At 41.8% G+C, this 15,734-nt stretch overlaps 1 protein-coding gene across 6 annotated transcripts in view; it reads left to right on the top strand.

Moving 5' to 3' along the window:
• The window catches only part of ITGB6 (integrin subunit beta 6), a 143,450-nt gene that overhangs the window by 49,007 nt on the left and 78,709 nt on the right, over nt 1-15,734 (top strand). The window contains exons 2-8 of one of the 6 annotated variants that reach the window (XM_042242592.1): nt 7,481-7,532; nt 7,719-7,876; nt 8,057-8,132; nt 8,891-8,970; nt 10,731-10,788; nt 11,505-11,709; nt 12,471-12,717. In XM_042242592.1, the coding sequence (XP_042098526.1) occupies nt 8,118-8,132; nt 8,891-8,970; nt 10,731-10,788; nt 11,505-11,709; nt 12,471-12,717 (605 nt within the window). In that variant the 5' untranslated portion in view covers nt 7,481-7,532; nt 7,719-7,876; nt 8,057-8,117. 6 annotated transcript variants of the gene reach the window in all.

Below are 15,734 nucleotides of genomic sequence, written 5' to 3' on the forward strand. Positions count from 1 at the left end.
ACTCAGGGACTGAATCCAGGTCTCCCGCATTGTAGGCAGACCCTTTACCGTCTGAACCGCCAGGGAAGTCCTTACTGAAGCTGATCCCAGTAGTCTCCGCATTTGCAGAACCATGGGGATATTGCAGGGTTTTGTTTGCTCCCTCAAAGCAAGTCATGGTGAATTCCAGAACAGAAGATGCCAGCTCATCGTACTTTCACTGGGCCTGAGGAATGCTGACGGCACAAGCACGTAGATGGTCTCACCGCAGAGCGTCGCCTGCATAGTCCTGGCCTTTCCTATTCAGCCACAGAGCGCCTTTTGCACAGTTTTGAATTCCCAGGTTACTTGAGAGTCACCTAGAGCTCACTGTGACTCTCACCATGGGTATGTGCTAGATAACACGTTCCTGAGAAACCTGTTTGTGGTGATGGTGGAGTTGCCACGTAGGTGTCTCCACTGCTCTTGGGGTCATCCTGGAGCCCTTGATCTTGCTCCTTTGCTACAAGCAATCCATTTGTAACCCCTGTCTTCCTCTAGAAGGACATCCAGAATTCAGAATCTTCCTTTCACATTTGGCCTCCAAAGCAGAAATGGCCTCTGTTAGGTCTCCCTGCTTCCTCCTTGCTGCCTTTGTAGTCTGCTCAGAGTGGTCCTTTTAAAACATAAGCTACATCCTAATCCTCTAGAACTCCGTAAAAACTCCCTCACACTCAGAATGCAAAGCCAGAGTTCTGCCTTTGGCTCTGGGGCTCTCCCAACAGCTCTCCACCGTCCCCCCCGCCTCTATGGCCTGTCCCCCAGTACCTCCTTGTGCTCCCCTCCCCTGCCCTACTCTCCACTCCAGTGTCACCAGTCATCCTGACTTGCCTGTCCCCAGACACTCCTGCCGGCAGGGGAGGGGGTTGTACTAATGTCACCTTATCAGAGGCTTCCCTGGCCACCCCACCCTGCTCACTCTCTGACCTCTTACCATTCTTTCTTCATTCCAGCATTTATTACCATCTCACATCTTTATTTGTTTGGGTGTTTATTGCCTTTCTCTCCCACAGGAACACAAGCTCCATGAAGCAGAAACTTTGTTAGTTTTAATCAACACAGTGTTTCTAAAACAGTACCTAGCACATAGGATCTCAGTAGATACTTCCTTGAATGAGCGAGTGAATGAATCAGAGTTTATTTTTACTAATAATGCCCAGCCCATTGCAGCCTCAGAAGAGATGGAGCTCATCAGGGAAAAAGAAAAAAATTGTTTAAAACCAAGGAATCCTAACCTTGGGTTAGACTGCTTGAGTTATCTTTTAAAAGGAAAAAGAATGCTCAGCAGTTTTGCAAGACATGAATGAGTGAATTACTCTGCAGTCAAAGTTTCTGTCTGTTCATGTGGACTTCTTGCCCTCCTTACCATCGGCTTCACAGATGGGAAATAGGGGCATGAAGAGAGAGTTGTTCTGAGGGAATTTCATGGTGGTCCAGTGGTCAAGGCTTTGCCTTTCAATGCAGGGGGTGTGGGTTCCATCCCTGGTCAGCGAGCTAAGATCCCACATGTCTCAGGGCAAAATCAGAAACAAAATTATAACAAATTCAAATGTAAAGACTTTTAAAAAATGGTCCACATCAAAAAAATTAATTTAAAGAAAAGAGTCATTCTGAGAGTCAAATTAGATTAAATTTATATTCACTGTTATTTCATGGAAAATCCCATCTTTGGATTTATTCTACAGGCAGGAAGCAGAAGGAGCTCAGTTCTTTTATGACTTCAAATAATTTCCCTAACCCAAGGAAAGTGATTTTCTCAAGCAGGTCTAACATACAAGACTGGCATCAGACTTGCCAAGTAAGAACTGTCTTCCTGTCACTAGTAGGGGACTGACTCCTGAGCTCCTGGGTAAGGTTCAAGGCGGCTGTGACAGAGCCCCAGGAGTTAATTAATCCTGAGTCATCTCCAGCCCACAGGAAATGCCAGTGACCGCCCTCTCCTGGACAGGGTGTCAGGCTCGGCTCTGTCACATTCCCTTGAAGGGCAATGTGTCTTGTTTCCTTTGCTTTTAAGTGATCGTATGGGATTTAAGTCTAAGGAGGAATAAAGAAAAGGTTGTATAATCCAGGACCACCTTTCTGTCTCACTTTTGGTGACAAATGATCCACAGGATGAACAACAAACAAACCAGAAAGGAGACACCTGGAAAGAGAGCTAGCGCTGGAACAAGGGGTCTGAGACGGAGAAAGAGACTTTTTGAAAGGTCCCCTGGAGAATTACATTTCTTGCTGACAGCTGCTTTAGCATTCTCTGAACATCTCATATCTACTAAGAGGCAGTTTGCACGGTGATGCAGACTTCAGGCTGGGGGAAGAAATCTGTCTCCAGGGCTTGCTGCCTGAGTGAGTTGAAACAGTGGGCAAGTTATGTAGCTACTCCTGCCTGTTTCCTCATCTGGTAAATGGAGATAAAATAGTTACTACTTCAAAGGGGAACTGTGAGAATGAAATAGGACAATACTAATAAAATATTGAACAGTACGTGACACATAGGTAGTGCCCAATAAAGCGGTTTACAATAAACACAAATCCTGAAAGAAGTCAGATGGGGATTTACCATAGATAGATGAAGCCTCAGGCCCAGCCCCTGGCTCACCCAGGTGGAAGGGCTAAGAGCTGCAGGTGACTCCAGGGGAGTGGGAAACCAGATGACCATCAGGAAGCATTTCTAGGTAAACATTTCCAGTTGATTGTCTAAAGTAATTTCAAGAAGAAAGGGCTTGGAATCTTTAAGGCTTCAGTAGTTTGTTGTCGTGTTTCTCTCTCTTTCTCATTTTTAAAGTAATACACATTCATTTCCAATTTATTTCTTATTTACATTCCTTTTCTTAAAAAGTGCCCCCTATATTATATAATCTTCAGGCCCCACAAAATCTAGATTCATCCCAGAATAATATAATTAAATATTTACCATAATCTTGAAAAGTGGATATTGTCACTATCTCACAGTCTGGAAACTAAAATCCTGAGAGATAAATGCTATTCCCAAGGAATACAGTAGGACCAGATTCAGATACTTGTTTACACCAATATTCATAACAGCATTATCCAAGATAGCCAAAAGGTGGAAACACCCCAAATGTCCAGGGACGGATGAATGGATACATAAAATGTGGTCTACACACACAATGGAATATTGTTTAGACTTACAAAGAAATGGAATTCGGATACACACTATAATGTAGATGAACCTGGAAAACATTTTGCTAAGTGAAATAAGCCAGACACAAAAGGCTTTATTGTATGATTCCACTTATACAAGGTACCTAGAACACTCAAATTCATAGAGGAATGGTAGCCTCTAGGGGCTAAAGGGAGGGGGAAATATGAATTATCGCTTAATGGGTACAGAGCTTTGGTTTGGAATGGTGAACATTTTGTGGAGATGGGTAGTTGTGAAGGTTGCATGTCAGTATAGATACTCCTGATGCCAATAATGACACACTTGAAGACAGGTATAACGGTAAATTTTATGTTATGTACATTTTACCAAATTGAAAAAGGAAACTCTGTACTAGAAGGTAAGACCTAGGCCACAACATTTTCTCTAGCACTTAGCATGTTTTGGGCATTGCACACAAAGGTGACAGGAAACTGCTACAAATCCTCCTTTAAAATAATTTTTCTGAAGGTCTTGAAATTTGAAATGAAGGTATCCACTTCCAATTTCAGGCTTCCCTGGTGGCTCAGTGGTAGAGAACCCACCTACCAGTGCAGGAGATACAAGTTCAATCCCTGATCGGAAAGATCCCCTGGAGGAGAGCATGGCAACCCACTCCAGTATGCTTGCCTGGAGAATCCCATGGACAGAGGAGCCTGGCAGGTTATAGGCCATGGGGTCACAAAGGGTGGGACACGACCAAGTGACTGAGCATCAGCACTTTCAGATTCTGTGCTCCCCAGGTTACACACACCTGCAGGTCAGCCACAACCTTCTGTCAACAGCCCACCAGGCTGTGCGTCACACCCACAGTTACACCAGCACCAGACCCAAGAGCAAAGTCTCCACTTCCACTGTCTCCGTTCAGCTGTTCACTGTGAAACAGTTTCATAGAAAGACTACTGGAGGGAGATCTGTCTCTTGTCCTTGAAATAAAGCTGATAACACAGAGAGGCCATCCCATCCCAAGCGCTGGCAGTCATTACTAGGTCTCTAGAGTTCAGTTTGGCTCCCAGCCAGGTTTACTCAGTGTCTGTTCCCCCAGGAGTGTTTTGAGGCGCCCCAGGGCTGGCCTAGCCGGCCCCAGATTGTTATTGTCTGATGTGAATGAGGGGCTGGGTCCAGGCAAGATCCAAGCCAAACAGAGTGAGTCAGAGGAGCTCACGTGACTTCCTGAGGTCAGGATTCCACTGAAGACAGTCTCAGAAGCAAAGGCCGTGAAGGAGTGGGGTGCAGGGGTCATTGTTTCCTTGGGCTGTGTGATGCTCTGCGACTCTACCCACACCTGGGCTCAGGTCTCTTGAAGAGGGTCAGACCCCCAGAGTCCTAGGCTGGGAGTCTGAGCACTTGGGATGGTAGGCTTCTATCCTATGGGCCAAGCAGCATATCTGAAAATCTAGATGGTGTGACTTAGGATCTCTGGATCTTAAGGAATATGGAGACACTCTCAATCACCTCTAAGCAATGGGAATTTACTGAAGGGATGCACATTGTGCTAAAAGAGATAAGATCCTGGGGAAACTCAGGAAGGGCTGTGCCTGAGAAAGAGCCAGTCTGAAAGGGCATTTGGGATCATGGCCTGGGCCATGTTCCTTCCCCTTGACAAAGTGAGTGTGGGGGTCTAACTCTGCTGTTTTCCATTCACGTGACTCAGGCACCCTCCTCAGCTGTTTTTACTAGTGACATTTGCAACCTGTCCTCTTGTTGACTTATTAGAGTTCTCGTCTGCCTCCCTCATCTGTCTCCTCAGAGCTGCCGATTTCTCCCAACACTCCTGAAACATCTTTTCCTGATGCAACCTGATGTCCTCTCTCTGCCAGTTTCAGCTTCCATTATCGAAGCCCTGATTTTTTTAGCCTGTATTTCCCAGTTTAAGTTCTATGTATATACAGCTGCTGCTGCTAAGTCATTTCAGTCGTGTCTGACTCTGTGCAACCCCATAGATGGCAGCCCACCAGGCTCCCCTGTCCCTGGGATTCTCCAGGCAAGAAAACTGGAGTGGGTTGCCATTTCCTTCTGCAGGGGATCTTTCCGAGCCAGGGGTCAGACCCCTGTCTCCTGCATTGGCAGGCCGATTCTTTACTGCTGAGCCACCAGGGAAGCAAGTTCAGGGAGCAGCTAGAACTCCTTGGATCCCCACAGCCATGGTTAGGTACTTTTCAGGTGAGGCCTCCATTCACCAGATCTTCAGGAAGCAAGAATATTCTCCCTATGATGAATCATCCAGAGTGGATGGAGCTTTTCTTGTAGCATTGTTCTTTATATTTTCTCTTAAATTCTGCCCCTTTTCTCCACCCTGCATTTTAAGCCCTTTCACAGCCCAAGCAGGGAACGCCTTTCCCCACTTCTAATGGCATGCTGTGCCTTCTAAAACCATTTATTTGTTTATTTACTCACTGTTCGTGGAGTACCAGCTTTGTCACAGGTAAAATACTAGATAATAACAAGCTAAAAATTATCCATTTATTGATAAATATTGACTACTTACAAAGTATCTGGCTTTATGCTACTTGCTGGGAATATAAAGATCACTGAGACACAGTCACTGCCTGATACATAGTAAAGAATTCAATAAATACTTGTTGAATAGATCAATGCCTTAAAGAGCTTCACAGTCTACTGGGGGAGAGATGCAAGGATTTCAGCAATTATAAGAAGATTGGAAAGGGCCATCCTGGAAGGGAGGCCTGGTGAGACTCAAAATGTCTCTCTATGGGCACTGATGTCTGTGGGAGACGTGGACAGTGAGCTGAATCAGCCAAACGAGAGGAATGAGGAGGAGGCCCGTGCCTCCCGGCAGCGCAAATGGCATGTGCAGAGGCTTGGAGGTGGGGGAGGACTGAAGATCAGAGAGGCTGCGACTGGGGACAGATGGTAAATAAAGCTGTGCAATTAGGACTTTAGGGGCAGGGTGGAAGTCTGCACAGAAGATAGTAAAATAACACACCCTTCCTACTCCTCTTTCCTCCTACCCAGATTTATTATCATTTTTCATAGCCCCTTAGGACGGCCTGATTTTAAGAGTCTGTCTCCCCAGCCTGGAACGTACACCTTACAGGCCAAGAGCTTGGCTTTGTTCACTGACATATCTTCTGCTTTTAGAACAATGCTTAACACAAAGTAGATGCTCAATGAATATTTGTTGAATAAATGGATAAATAAACCAATGAATGATGGCTAAGATGGGATACAAGTATTATCCAGAGGCAGGGTGTATTAAAAAGCAGAGACATCACTTTGCCAACAAAGATCCATATCATCAAAGCTATAGTTTTTCCAGTAGTCATGTACAAATGTGAGAGTTGGACCACAGAGCAGGCTGAGGGCCGAAGATTGGATGCTTTCAAATTGTGGTGCTGGAGAAGACTCTTGAGAGTCCCTGGGACAGCAAAGGGATCAAACCAGTCAATCCTAAAGGAAATCAACTCCGAATATTCATTGGAAGGACTGATCCTAAAGCTGAAGCTCCAATACTTTGGTACCTGATGCCAAGAGCCAACTCACTGGAAAAGACCCTGATGCACAAAAGAAGAAGGGGGCAGCAGAGGATGAATGGTTAGACAGCATCACCCACTCAAGGGACATGAATTTGAGCAAACTCTGAGAGATAATGGAGGACAGAGGAACCTGGCTTCTTTCTGCAGGCTTCTTGCCATGTTCTCTCCAGATTCCTGTGAATTCAAAATTGAACAAAGCCTTCTGAGAAGAACCTGAGCAGTCTATAATTAGTTTTCCTCTCTTCACACAGGTTTCACACACTTGCCTAGAAATACACTTTTAAAAGATAGTCTCCCAGGACATAACTCCGGCCACAAAGAAGCTGATCTAAGGTTAAGCAGTTTGGAGAGTTACAAAATGAATATTTGTTTGCAGTATCTATATACCCCAAACACTATCTTGAATACATGTGGAAACATTCATAATCAGACTCTTGAAACTGGTGATAGATTATATGTGTATTTAAATCTCTCTTTTGCCCAACAAATAAACATCTTCTGTGTGCCAAGTAGTAAGTTGGAAGCAGGGATGGTACACAAGAGAGAGAACTTGGTCACCATCTGGAAGGAGGGGATCAAAAGCTTAGGCACCACTATTTTCTGTTTCCATTGTTGGTTGAGACTAATTTTGTTCTAATTTAATTTTAATATATTATCTTTTTCTAATAATAGATTTAAATAGAAATTTGATATTTATGGGGAGAAATATCTTTCATCCAATTTAAAAAACAATGGAACATAGTATTTTGCTTTCCCTAGCCTGCCTTCTATTACAAATTGTAAAATAGTGATTTTCATTTTTCAGAGTTCATCTCAATTCTCTGAGAGGACTTAACAATGGAACATAAAAATCTCAGGTATTTGCCTTTAGCTCATTTTTTAAACCCTCCTGATACATAACGGACATATTCATGCTTTTATTTATCATCTTTACTGTTTGCATTAAATTATAACTATTTTAGAAACAACTTTAGATCATATTTCAATTATTCTTTTGACATTTCATCAGTCATTATTTTACTAAAGGTATCAACTTCCTCTAGGATGCAGAGAGGCTAATAGAACCTACACAAAAATTTCTGCTGAATGAATTTCCCCACCTTCTTGGTGATTGTACACCTGCCTTCCTTATAAGGAGAACAAGGAAGTAAATCATGTTGGAGTCGCTCTTAAACACAGCTTTTCTTCTTTACCTGTCCAGGTAGCTTCTGTTTTCATTTCAGTCTTAATGAAAACTTTTTTATTTACATCTCAAGTTTCTTTTCAAAGCAGCGTAAGTAGTATTTACAACTTTACACTTCAAGAAAGAAAGACTTTTAACAGTGTTCAGCTTTGGTCCTGTAATGCTGAAGGTAATTCATTTTTTAATCTGTCTGCACAGCGAGAACTGAAACGGATGGGGATTGAACTGCTTTGCCTGTTCTTTCTATTTCTAGGAAGGAATGATCACGTACAAGGTAAGACTTTTACTTTCTCCGATATATTGCTTTTGTGGTACGCTTGACAAACCTGTCATGTGGCTCAGGAACTAGATCTGAAGTCATTTTTTACTTGAGCTGTTCAATTGCTCTTTACCACTGAACGAACACTTTAACAAATTATAGGCAGACGCAGGACTGTTCCCACAGCGAATGCTCCGGGCTTTAGGTAAATAAATATAAAGGTTGCATGGGCACCTTAATGAGAGAATTAAACAGCACTATGCGCAAGAGGATTTCTTAATACCCTTGTGACAACCATTTTGGTAACTTTTCTAGCTGTCTTATTGTACAACAAGGCCTTCCACTTGAGAGTGTGATAACCTTGAGACAGAAAAGGGATCTATCTTTTAAAATACAGCTATAGTACATTTGAAAGAGAAGCATTCTTTAGTGGCTGTGAATAATTTTGAAAAATTGAAGGGGGGTGATGCTGAATGAGGGTGATCAGTATGATGATCCTGTATTTGTGAACGCTGAGATACTTTCACATTTTAAGAAAGAAAAACAGAGAGAGACTGCTTATTTTTGGCTGCTAAGACATGCATATTCTTAATGTCATAGATGTAAAATACGAACTTCACTGTGGCTTGCTAACATTTTGAGGACTGATCTCCGAAGCCTGAAAAATGAACTTTGATACTGTCTTGTTCAAGTGCTTTAAGAGCTGTAGGTCTCACGAGTGGAGTGGCTGAGAGTGTCCTGAATCCCTTGTGTCTTGCTGGGTTTGAACACAGGTGGCTGTGCTATGGGGGGTGCGGAGACCTGTGAGGACTGCTTACTCATTGGACCTCAGTGTGCCTGGTGTTCTCAGGAGGTAAAACAAACAACCGCAGCGTGTTTGTAAAAAGTGCACTTACATTTACGGTAATTCGTCTGTGACTCTTCTCACAGTGTCCCGCTTTCCATGGTGTTACAGGAGTGACACAAATCAGGAAGGGAAAACATAAACATTAGTGATGCCAAGTGTTCTTCATGTGATTACGTTCAAAAGCAATTTGAGAAAGGAGTGAATGTCAAATTATTTTGAAATATATGAACTCAAGATTCTTTCTTTGACCTGATGCCTCCTCTTATTTTAAGGCCATTTCTTCCTGCTCACACGTAAAATGTTGAGGCTCTGGGCAACCAGAGCTCATGGAGGTGATTTTTTTCTCAAGTTAAACATACATTAAATTTCAGTATCATAGTTCTATTCCATCTGGAGACCAGCATCCTTTCTGAATCACTAGCAGGATCCAAGAGAAGGCTTGGGGTAAACTTTACTGTTCAAACATTATCCAATTCTTTTAAAAATTACATCCGCTGGGTGACTGTGTACCACAATGATGACAAAACCTGAAGCAGACACCCCTATCTGATCAAACTGAACACTATGTGAAAGAAGCAGGGGGGATTGGGGAATGTGTAACAAGCCATCCTGAATCACGGCTTCCAGCGACACTACAGAGGAATCTGCAAACGATTCCTGGTAAGAAAGACCTGTATTAGCTCTTTCTGGATTGAAAACAGTTCTTTACTAAGTCTCATAAAGAGAATCTCAACACAAATCAACCTCTCAGATTCTTGCCAAATTCAGCAAGAACTGAGTAGCATGTTCAAGGGGAAAGAACCTGGTTGCCCAATTCAAAACCAGGCTGTGGCTATTAAGACCCCACATTTCAGTTACCTGTGTCCATGGAGGGAGGGCTCACAGAGCAGAGCACAAACCCAATTCACTCCCTGACCTCTACTGAGAGGGTCAGGCAGAAGAGCAGTGACTTTGGGCTCATATATCAATGCAGGTTTGGGAATATACAGAGAGGGAAAGCCCACATTTTTTGACATTGACTCCCTGAAGAAGACAATGTTAGTTTCATGCCAGAGACATAAAACAATAGATCAGTCTAACAAAGTGCCCACCTCTAGAATTTTCATATAAAAAAATTTTTCTTTGCACCCATTGAAGAGAGCCTCTTAAGTTACACCTGATAGGTTTTCTGTGGCTAATACTCTGTAGCCAAATCTAGTCAAAAGGCCAGATTATTCTGAGAGATCACTCACTGATATAACTAATAGTAGAATTATTATTATCAATAGAGACAGTTGGAGCCAAAAGTAAATTAGGCTTCTGCTTAGAGCAGACAGAAAAATGGTTCCAGGGTTAACACCACCTCTGATCTTGTGGCAGACATAGTGATTATAGGTTGTATCAGAGACACAGTGTTAAGAAGGATTCTGAGGGCTTGTTAAGCCACCTTGTGCTTTGGATAAATCATAGGAAATTACAGAATTTGTTACCCCTCAGTAGGGACTCAAATGCACACAGGCCTGGCTGAAAGATAACAAATTATATTCTCAAAAGTCAACTTCGGGAAAAATGTAGCTTTCTTAGTTGGTGAAACAGCAGGAGTGGTTTAGAATTTCAGTGAATGAAGGAAAACAGTATGAACTTGGTTTGTTTCTCTCCAAGTCTGAGAGACAACAGGCCTGAAGTTCAACCTTGCCTAGAGCCTCACCAGCTCAAGAGCAGCCTTGGCTGGTGGGAAAGATGGGTGTTTATCTCTTGACTAAGTCTTTCTGTTTGGAGTGTTCCAGGGTTGGATGGCTGTATCTCTGCCTGGGAACACCCATCTCCCTGCCTCTGGAAACTCAGGTGAATCAGAGGGGAATTGGGAAACTCCTGAGTTCTAAGCAGGAAAGCAATCTCTTACACCATTTCTCTTTCATTTTCCTTCCCCACATGCCAATGTTGGAGAAATTTCTAAAAGATCTTAAACTAGAATAACGTCCCCAAGAGGTCAAGTTTGGTGAAGTAATACTGTAATATAAGAGTAATACATCCATAAATTAAACCAGGACAGAGAATAGATAGGGCAATATCACAAACTTTGGCCTTTGGGAAGCCATGGAAAAGACTGTTTGTCACTGGATTTAGCAACAGACACACTGAGAATTTGGACAGTCCCAGGATTGCATATTCCTGCAGGTTATCCTCAATGATAATTCACTTGATGATGTCAGCTCTGTGACCCAGTTATTTCAAAGATCTGCTCACAGCGCAGGAGAAGCTTTTAAAAAGTGAGCATTAAAAAGAAAAATGAAAGAAAAGGGAAAAAAGGAAAAAATAAGTCAAGTGAATTCACTTGAATACAATTAAAAAGAAACTCCACTTTTACTCAGAATTTTACTGGCAGAATTCTCTGGTTATTTTGCTATAACTTTAGACCTACAATCAATGTCAGGCATGTGGGGGTATAATATATCAAGGGAAGATAACTAGCAAATATGCAAAAAATAATCTTATAAAAAATGTCTTCTTTTTCTTTTTTATTGTTGTCTTTCTCTCTTTATTGTTTTTTTCTCTTTTAGAATTTTACGCACCTATCTGGAGTTGGAGAAAGATGTGATACCCCAGCAAATCTTTTAGCTAAAGGATGTCAACTAACTTTCATTGAAAACCCTGTCTCCCAAGTTGAAATACTTACAAATAAGCCTCTCAGCATAGGCAGACAGAAAAATAGCTCCAACATCGTTCAGATTTCACCTCAAAGCTTGGCTCTTAAACTGAGGCCAGGTATGTTAGGATTTACACAGTCACTGGCTCATCTAAGTAAATCGAATGTCATATATATGCTGTGCTGTGCTGTGCTCAGTCACTCAGTCATATCCAACTCCTTGTGGCCCCATGGACTGCAGCCCACCAGGCTCCTCTGTTCATGGGGATTCTCCAGGCAAGAATACTGGAGTGGGTCACCATGCCCTCCTCCAGGAATGTCACACATAATAATACAGCTATTCCATGAATACATCTTGCACCATATTACATGTCCTTGTTTATTACTACTCAGATTCCCCATTCTTACGGAAATAGAGAATTGCTAGGCTAACACTTTTCTTTATTCACATTGGTCACTTTGTACTTCAAATGTGTTACCAAAAAAAGCCTCATCTAATAGTAACCGTTTGAATTACTCAAATGTTGTTAAGGCTAACCTCACATTTCTTCAAGGGTCGTAATGTAGCTTTAATTGCCTCTTTATTTTCTTCTTTTCTAAACCCACATACAGAAAAAAATCAGCTTATCTTCCATCTAAATGGATGCTAATTCTCCCCAGGAGATATAAAATATCCCAACTTTCACCTCCTTCAGTTGCTCTAAATTCTTGGGTGAAAGATTTTCATGGGTTGATTCCTGTATAAACTTTGCCACCTAGTATATGAATTGCAAGTATCTTTGGTAAGTTCTTATTGAAATGAAATAGCTAGTGACAGTCTAGTCACAACTAAGGCTCCATGGGTTTTTATGGATCATCTTTTCTTGCGAGGGTGTTACAGGCCTTGAACAGACCCTGCAAGTTCAAGTTCGCCAGACCGAGGATTACCCTGTAGACTTGTATTACCTCATGGACCTCTCGGCCTCCATGGACGATGACCTCAACACCATCAAAGAGCTGGGCTCCCTGCTCTCCAAGGAGATGTCTAAATTAACCAGCAACTTTAGACTGGGCTTCGGCTCTTTTGTGGAGAAACCCATCTCCCCTTTTATGAAAACAACACCAGAGGAAATCGCCAACCCTTGCAGGTAAGTAAATGATTTTCCGGGATCTTCAAACACTGATTTCCTATAGAGATAGGCTTGCTCTGAGCTGAGCTTGGCAGGAGCTTGCTGGTTCCTGGCAGTTCCCTCCCATCTGATTGGATGTCAGCAGCTCTCAGTTGCCCAGATTGTTCAGAACTAAAGGGATGTCACCCTTTTTTTTTTTAAGTAAACTATTATGTTTACTTAAAAGTTCATTTATTTTGTACTGGAGTAAAGCCACATTAACAATGCTGTGACAGTTTCAGGCGGACAGCAAAGGGACTCAACCATACATATACATGTTTCCATTCTCAAGCAGACACCACTGTAATACATATGTCCCCTACAAACAAACAAGTTCTGTTTTGAGAGTGCATTCGTAAGTTCACTTTGTAAGTCCAACAAAGTTAGTCTAGGTACCCAACTAACACAATCATCTATCTAGTACTGTACTGTAATAGGTATATAAAACCTTTCACACAAACAACCCATAAAAAACTAATACACAAAATAAACATTTTTAATCTTATAGTAAAGTACCTTGAAAAGTACAGTAGTACAGTAAAAAGTGGGCATACAGGGGCATGTTTGCATCTTCAAAAGTTCACAACTTGAAGGTTTGTATGTACAGGATTTACTGTATCCAGTTCTAGCTCGGGTCTTAACAGCATTTGCCATATTTGCCTCCCTTTGGAAGGCTGCTGCTGCTGCTAAGTCACTTCAGTCGTGTCCGACTCTGTGCGACCCCATAGACGGCAGCCCACCAGGCTCCGCCGTCCCCGGGATTCTCCAGGCAGCACTGGAGTGGGTTGCCATTTCCTTCTCCAATGCATGAAAGTGAAAAGTGAAAGTGAAGTCACTCAGTCATGTCTGACTCTTTGAGACCCCATGGACTGCAGCCTACCAGGCTCCTCTATCTGTGGGATTCTCCAGGCAAGAGTACTGGAGTGGGTTGCCATTGCCTTCTCCGCTTTGGAAGTCAGGCTGTGACAAATTTGTATTTGTACTCTGCAGACCCAGGGACGGAATCTTTTACTGTAGGTTCCATTGGCCTGAGCCCATCCTCAGCCCCTCAGAGGCTTTCTATCCTCAATGACCACCACTCTCTGAGGCTATTGACAGCAAGTCACATTTTCTCAAGAGTATCTGTCTCCACTACAATGACTGCTGCCAAAATAACAGCTTTTGGAGTGATTTCTAATGTACTTTGGGAAATGTGACTTTCTCTTACTGCTTGGAAAATGGCTTGGTAGCCTTTACTGCTATCAAATTCAGTAGGAAATGAGGCAATGGATCCATTGTAATATGCTCTAATCAGTTACTAAAACCATGCATTATCTGGGTGATGGTCAAAGGTAAGTTGCTTTTTGATAGCTTACCTCTACATGTCAATGACATGGTCAAAATAAAAGTATTTGATATCCTTCTTTTGAAAAAGAACTTCCATTTGCTCTGTGCCAGACCCTATGCTGAAGGTTTTATGCGCATGACCTCATTCAGTCTTCATAATAACTCCAGGTCAAAGCAGGTTTCATCATCTCTATACTGACAGGAAGTAACAAAGGCTGTGAGAAGTTAGTAATTTACCGTGTGGCAGCATGACTAATCAGTGATATACCAAGATCTGGGCTGGTCCAAAACCAAGCCTTTTACTACTCTGAATCTAGTATAGATGAAATGGCTTTCCAAACATATATTGACTTTTAACTAGTTTACACCAACAAATTAGTCTCTGTAAAACAGTTTTTGCAGTATCATTTTAAGACATTTCATTGTGGTTCCAAACGAGAATCTGATGGCCAAAAGTGTTTTGACCGTGAAAAGAATTCATCACTGATTGCAACTCAAGAATTGTGTTCAGCTGTAGATATCAGAGATAATATTTGTCCCCAATCCCCCACTTCTCAAGGCATAATTGACATGTACTGAAATACACACAGCAGAAATGTTCAATTTCATGAGTTTTGACAGTTGAATATACCGACGTGACCACCACTTAAAACATGACATAGACCAATTCTGTCACCTCAGAAAGTTTCCTTATGCCCCTTCATAGTCAGTTCTGCTTTCCCAGAGGCAACTGTTTTCTGATTTCTATGAGTTAAATTGATTTTTCCTACCCTTGGATTTCACATGAATGGAAAATACACCTTCTGTATCTAGCTTCTTTGCTCAACATCATGTTTTTGAGATTTATCCCTGATTTCATGTTTATCAGCAATTTCTTCCCTTTTGTCCTAAGTAATAGTCCCTTGTACAGATTTATTATACTGTATCTGTCCATTGATGGACATTTGGGTTGTTTCCAAATTTCTGGCCATCATGAAGAAATATTGCTATGATCACTTGCATATAAGTCTCTTTGTGGATGTATATTTTTATTTCTCTTGGATAGATATCTAGAATTAGAATTGCTAAATTGTATGATTTCTTTTTATTTTGATGAAGCCCAATTTTTAATCGTATGATTAGTGTATTTTTTTGGTCCTAAGACATCTTTGTTTATCCTAATGTCTCAAAGATTCCTGTTTTCTTCTAGAAGCTTTGTGATTGAAGCACTTGCATTTAGGTCTATGATCTCAAATTAGTGTTTCTGTTTGGAATGAGGAAAAGTCTAGGTTTATCTTTTGTTTACATGCAACTATCCAATTGTTTTAGCACTATTTGTTAAGCAAGTTTCTCCTTTCCCCATTGAAATATCTTGATGCTTTTCTTAGAAAGCAATTATCTGTATGTGTGTCTAATTCTGGACATTCTGTTCTAAACCATTGATTCATTAAATATACTCATGTAACCATGTACCCACTCATCTACTCACTCATAATGTCACCTTAGGGGAACCACTCACTTCTCCAGACTTTAGTTTGGAATGACAATACCGATCACACCGAGGGGGTTGTAAGGAGTGTGTAAGATAATGAAAGGAAATGTTTGATACTGAGCTTGACCATGAAGCTCTCAGTGGGTGGTAGCTACTATCAACACCAGTAGAGTGGGTAAAGGGAGGCCTAGTTGTTGTT

Source organism: Ovis aries, chromosome 2 (genome assembly GCF_016772045.2).
Source record: "Ovis aries strain OAR_USU_Benz2616 breed Rambouillet chromosome 2, ARS-UI_Ramb_v3.0, whole genome shotgun sequence".
In the NCBI taxonomy this organism is placed as follows: Eukaryota; Metazoa; Chordata; class Mammalia; order Artiodactyla; family Bovidae; genus Ovis; species Ovis aries.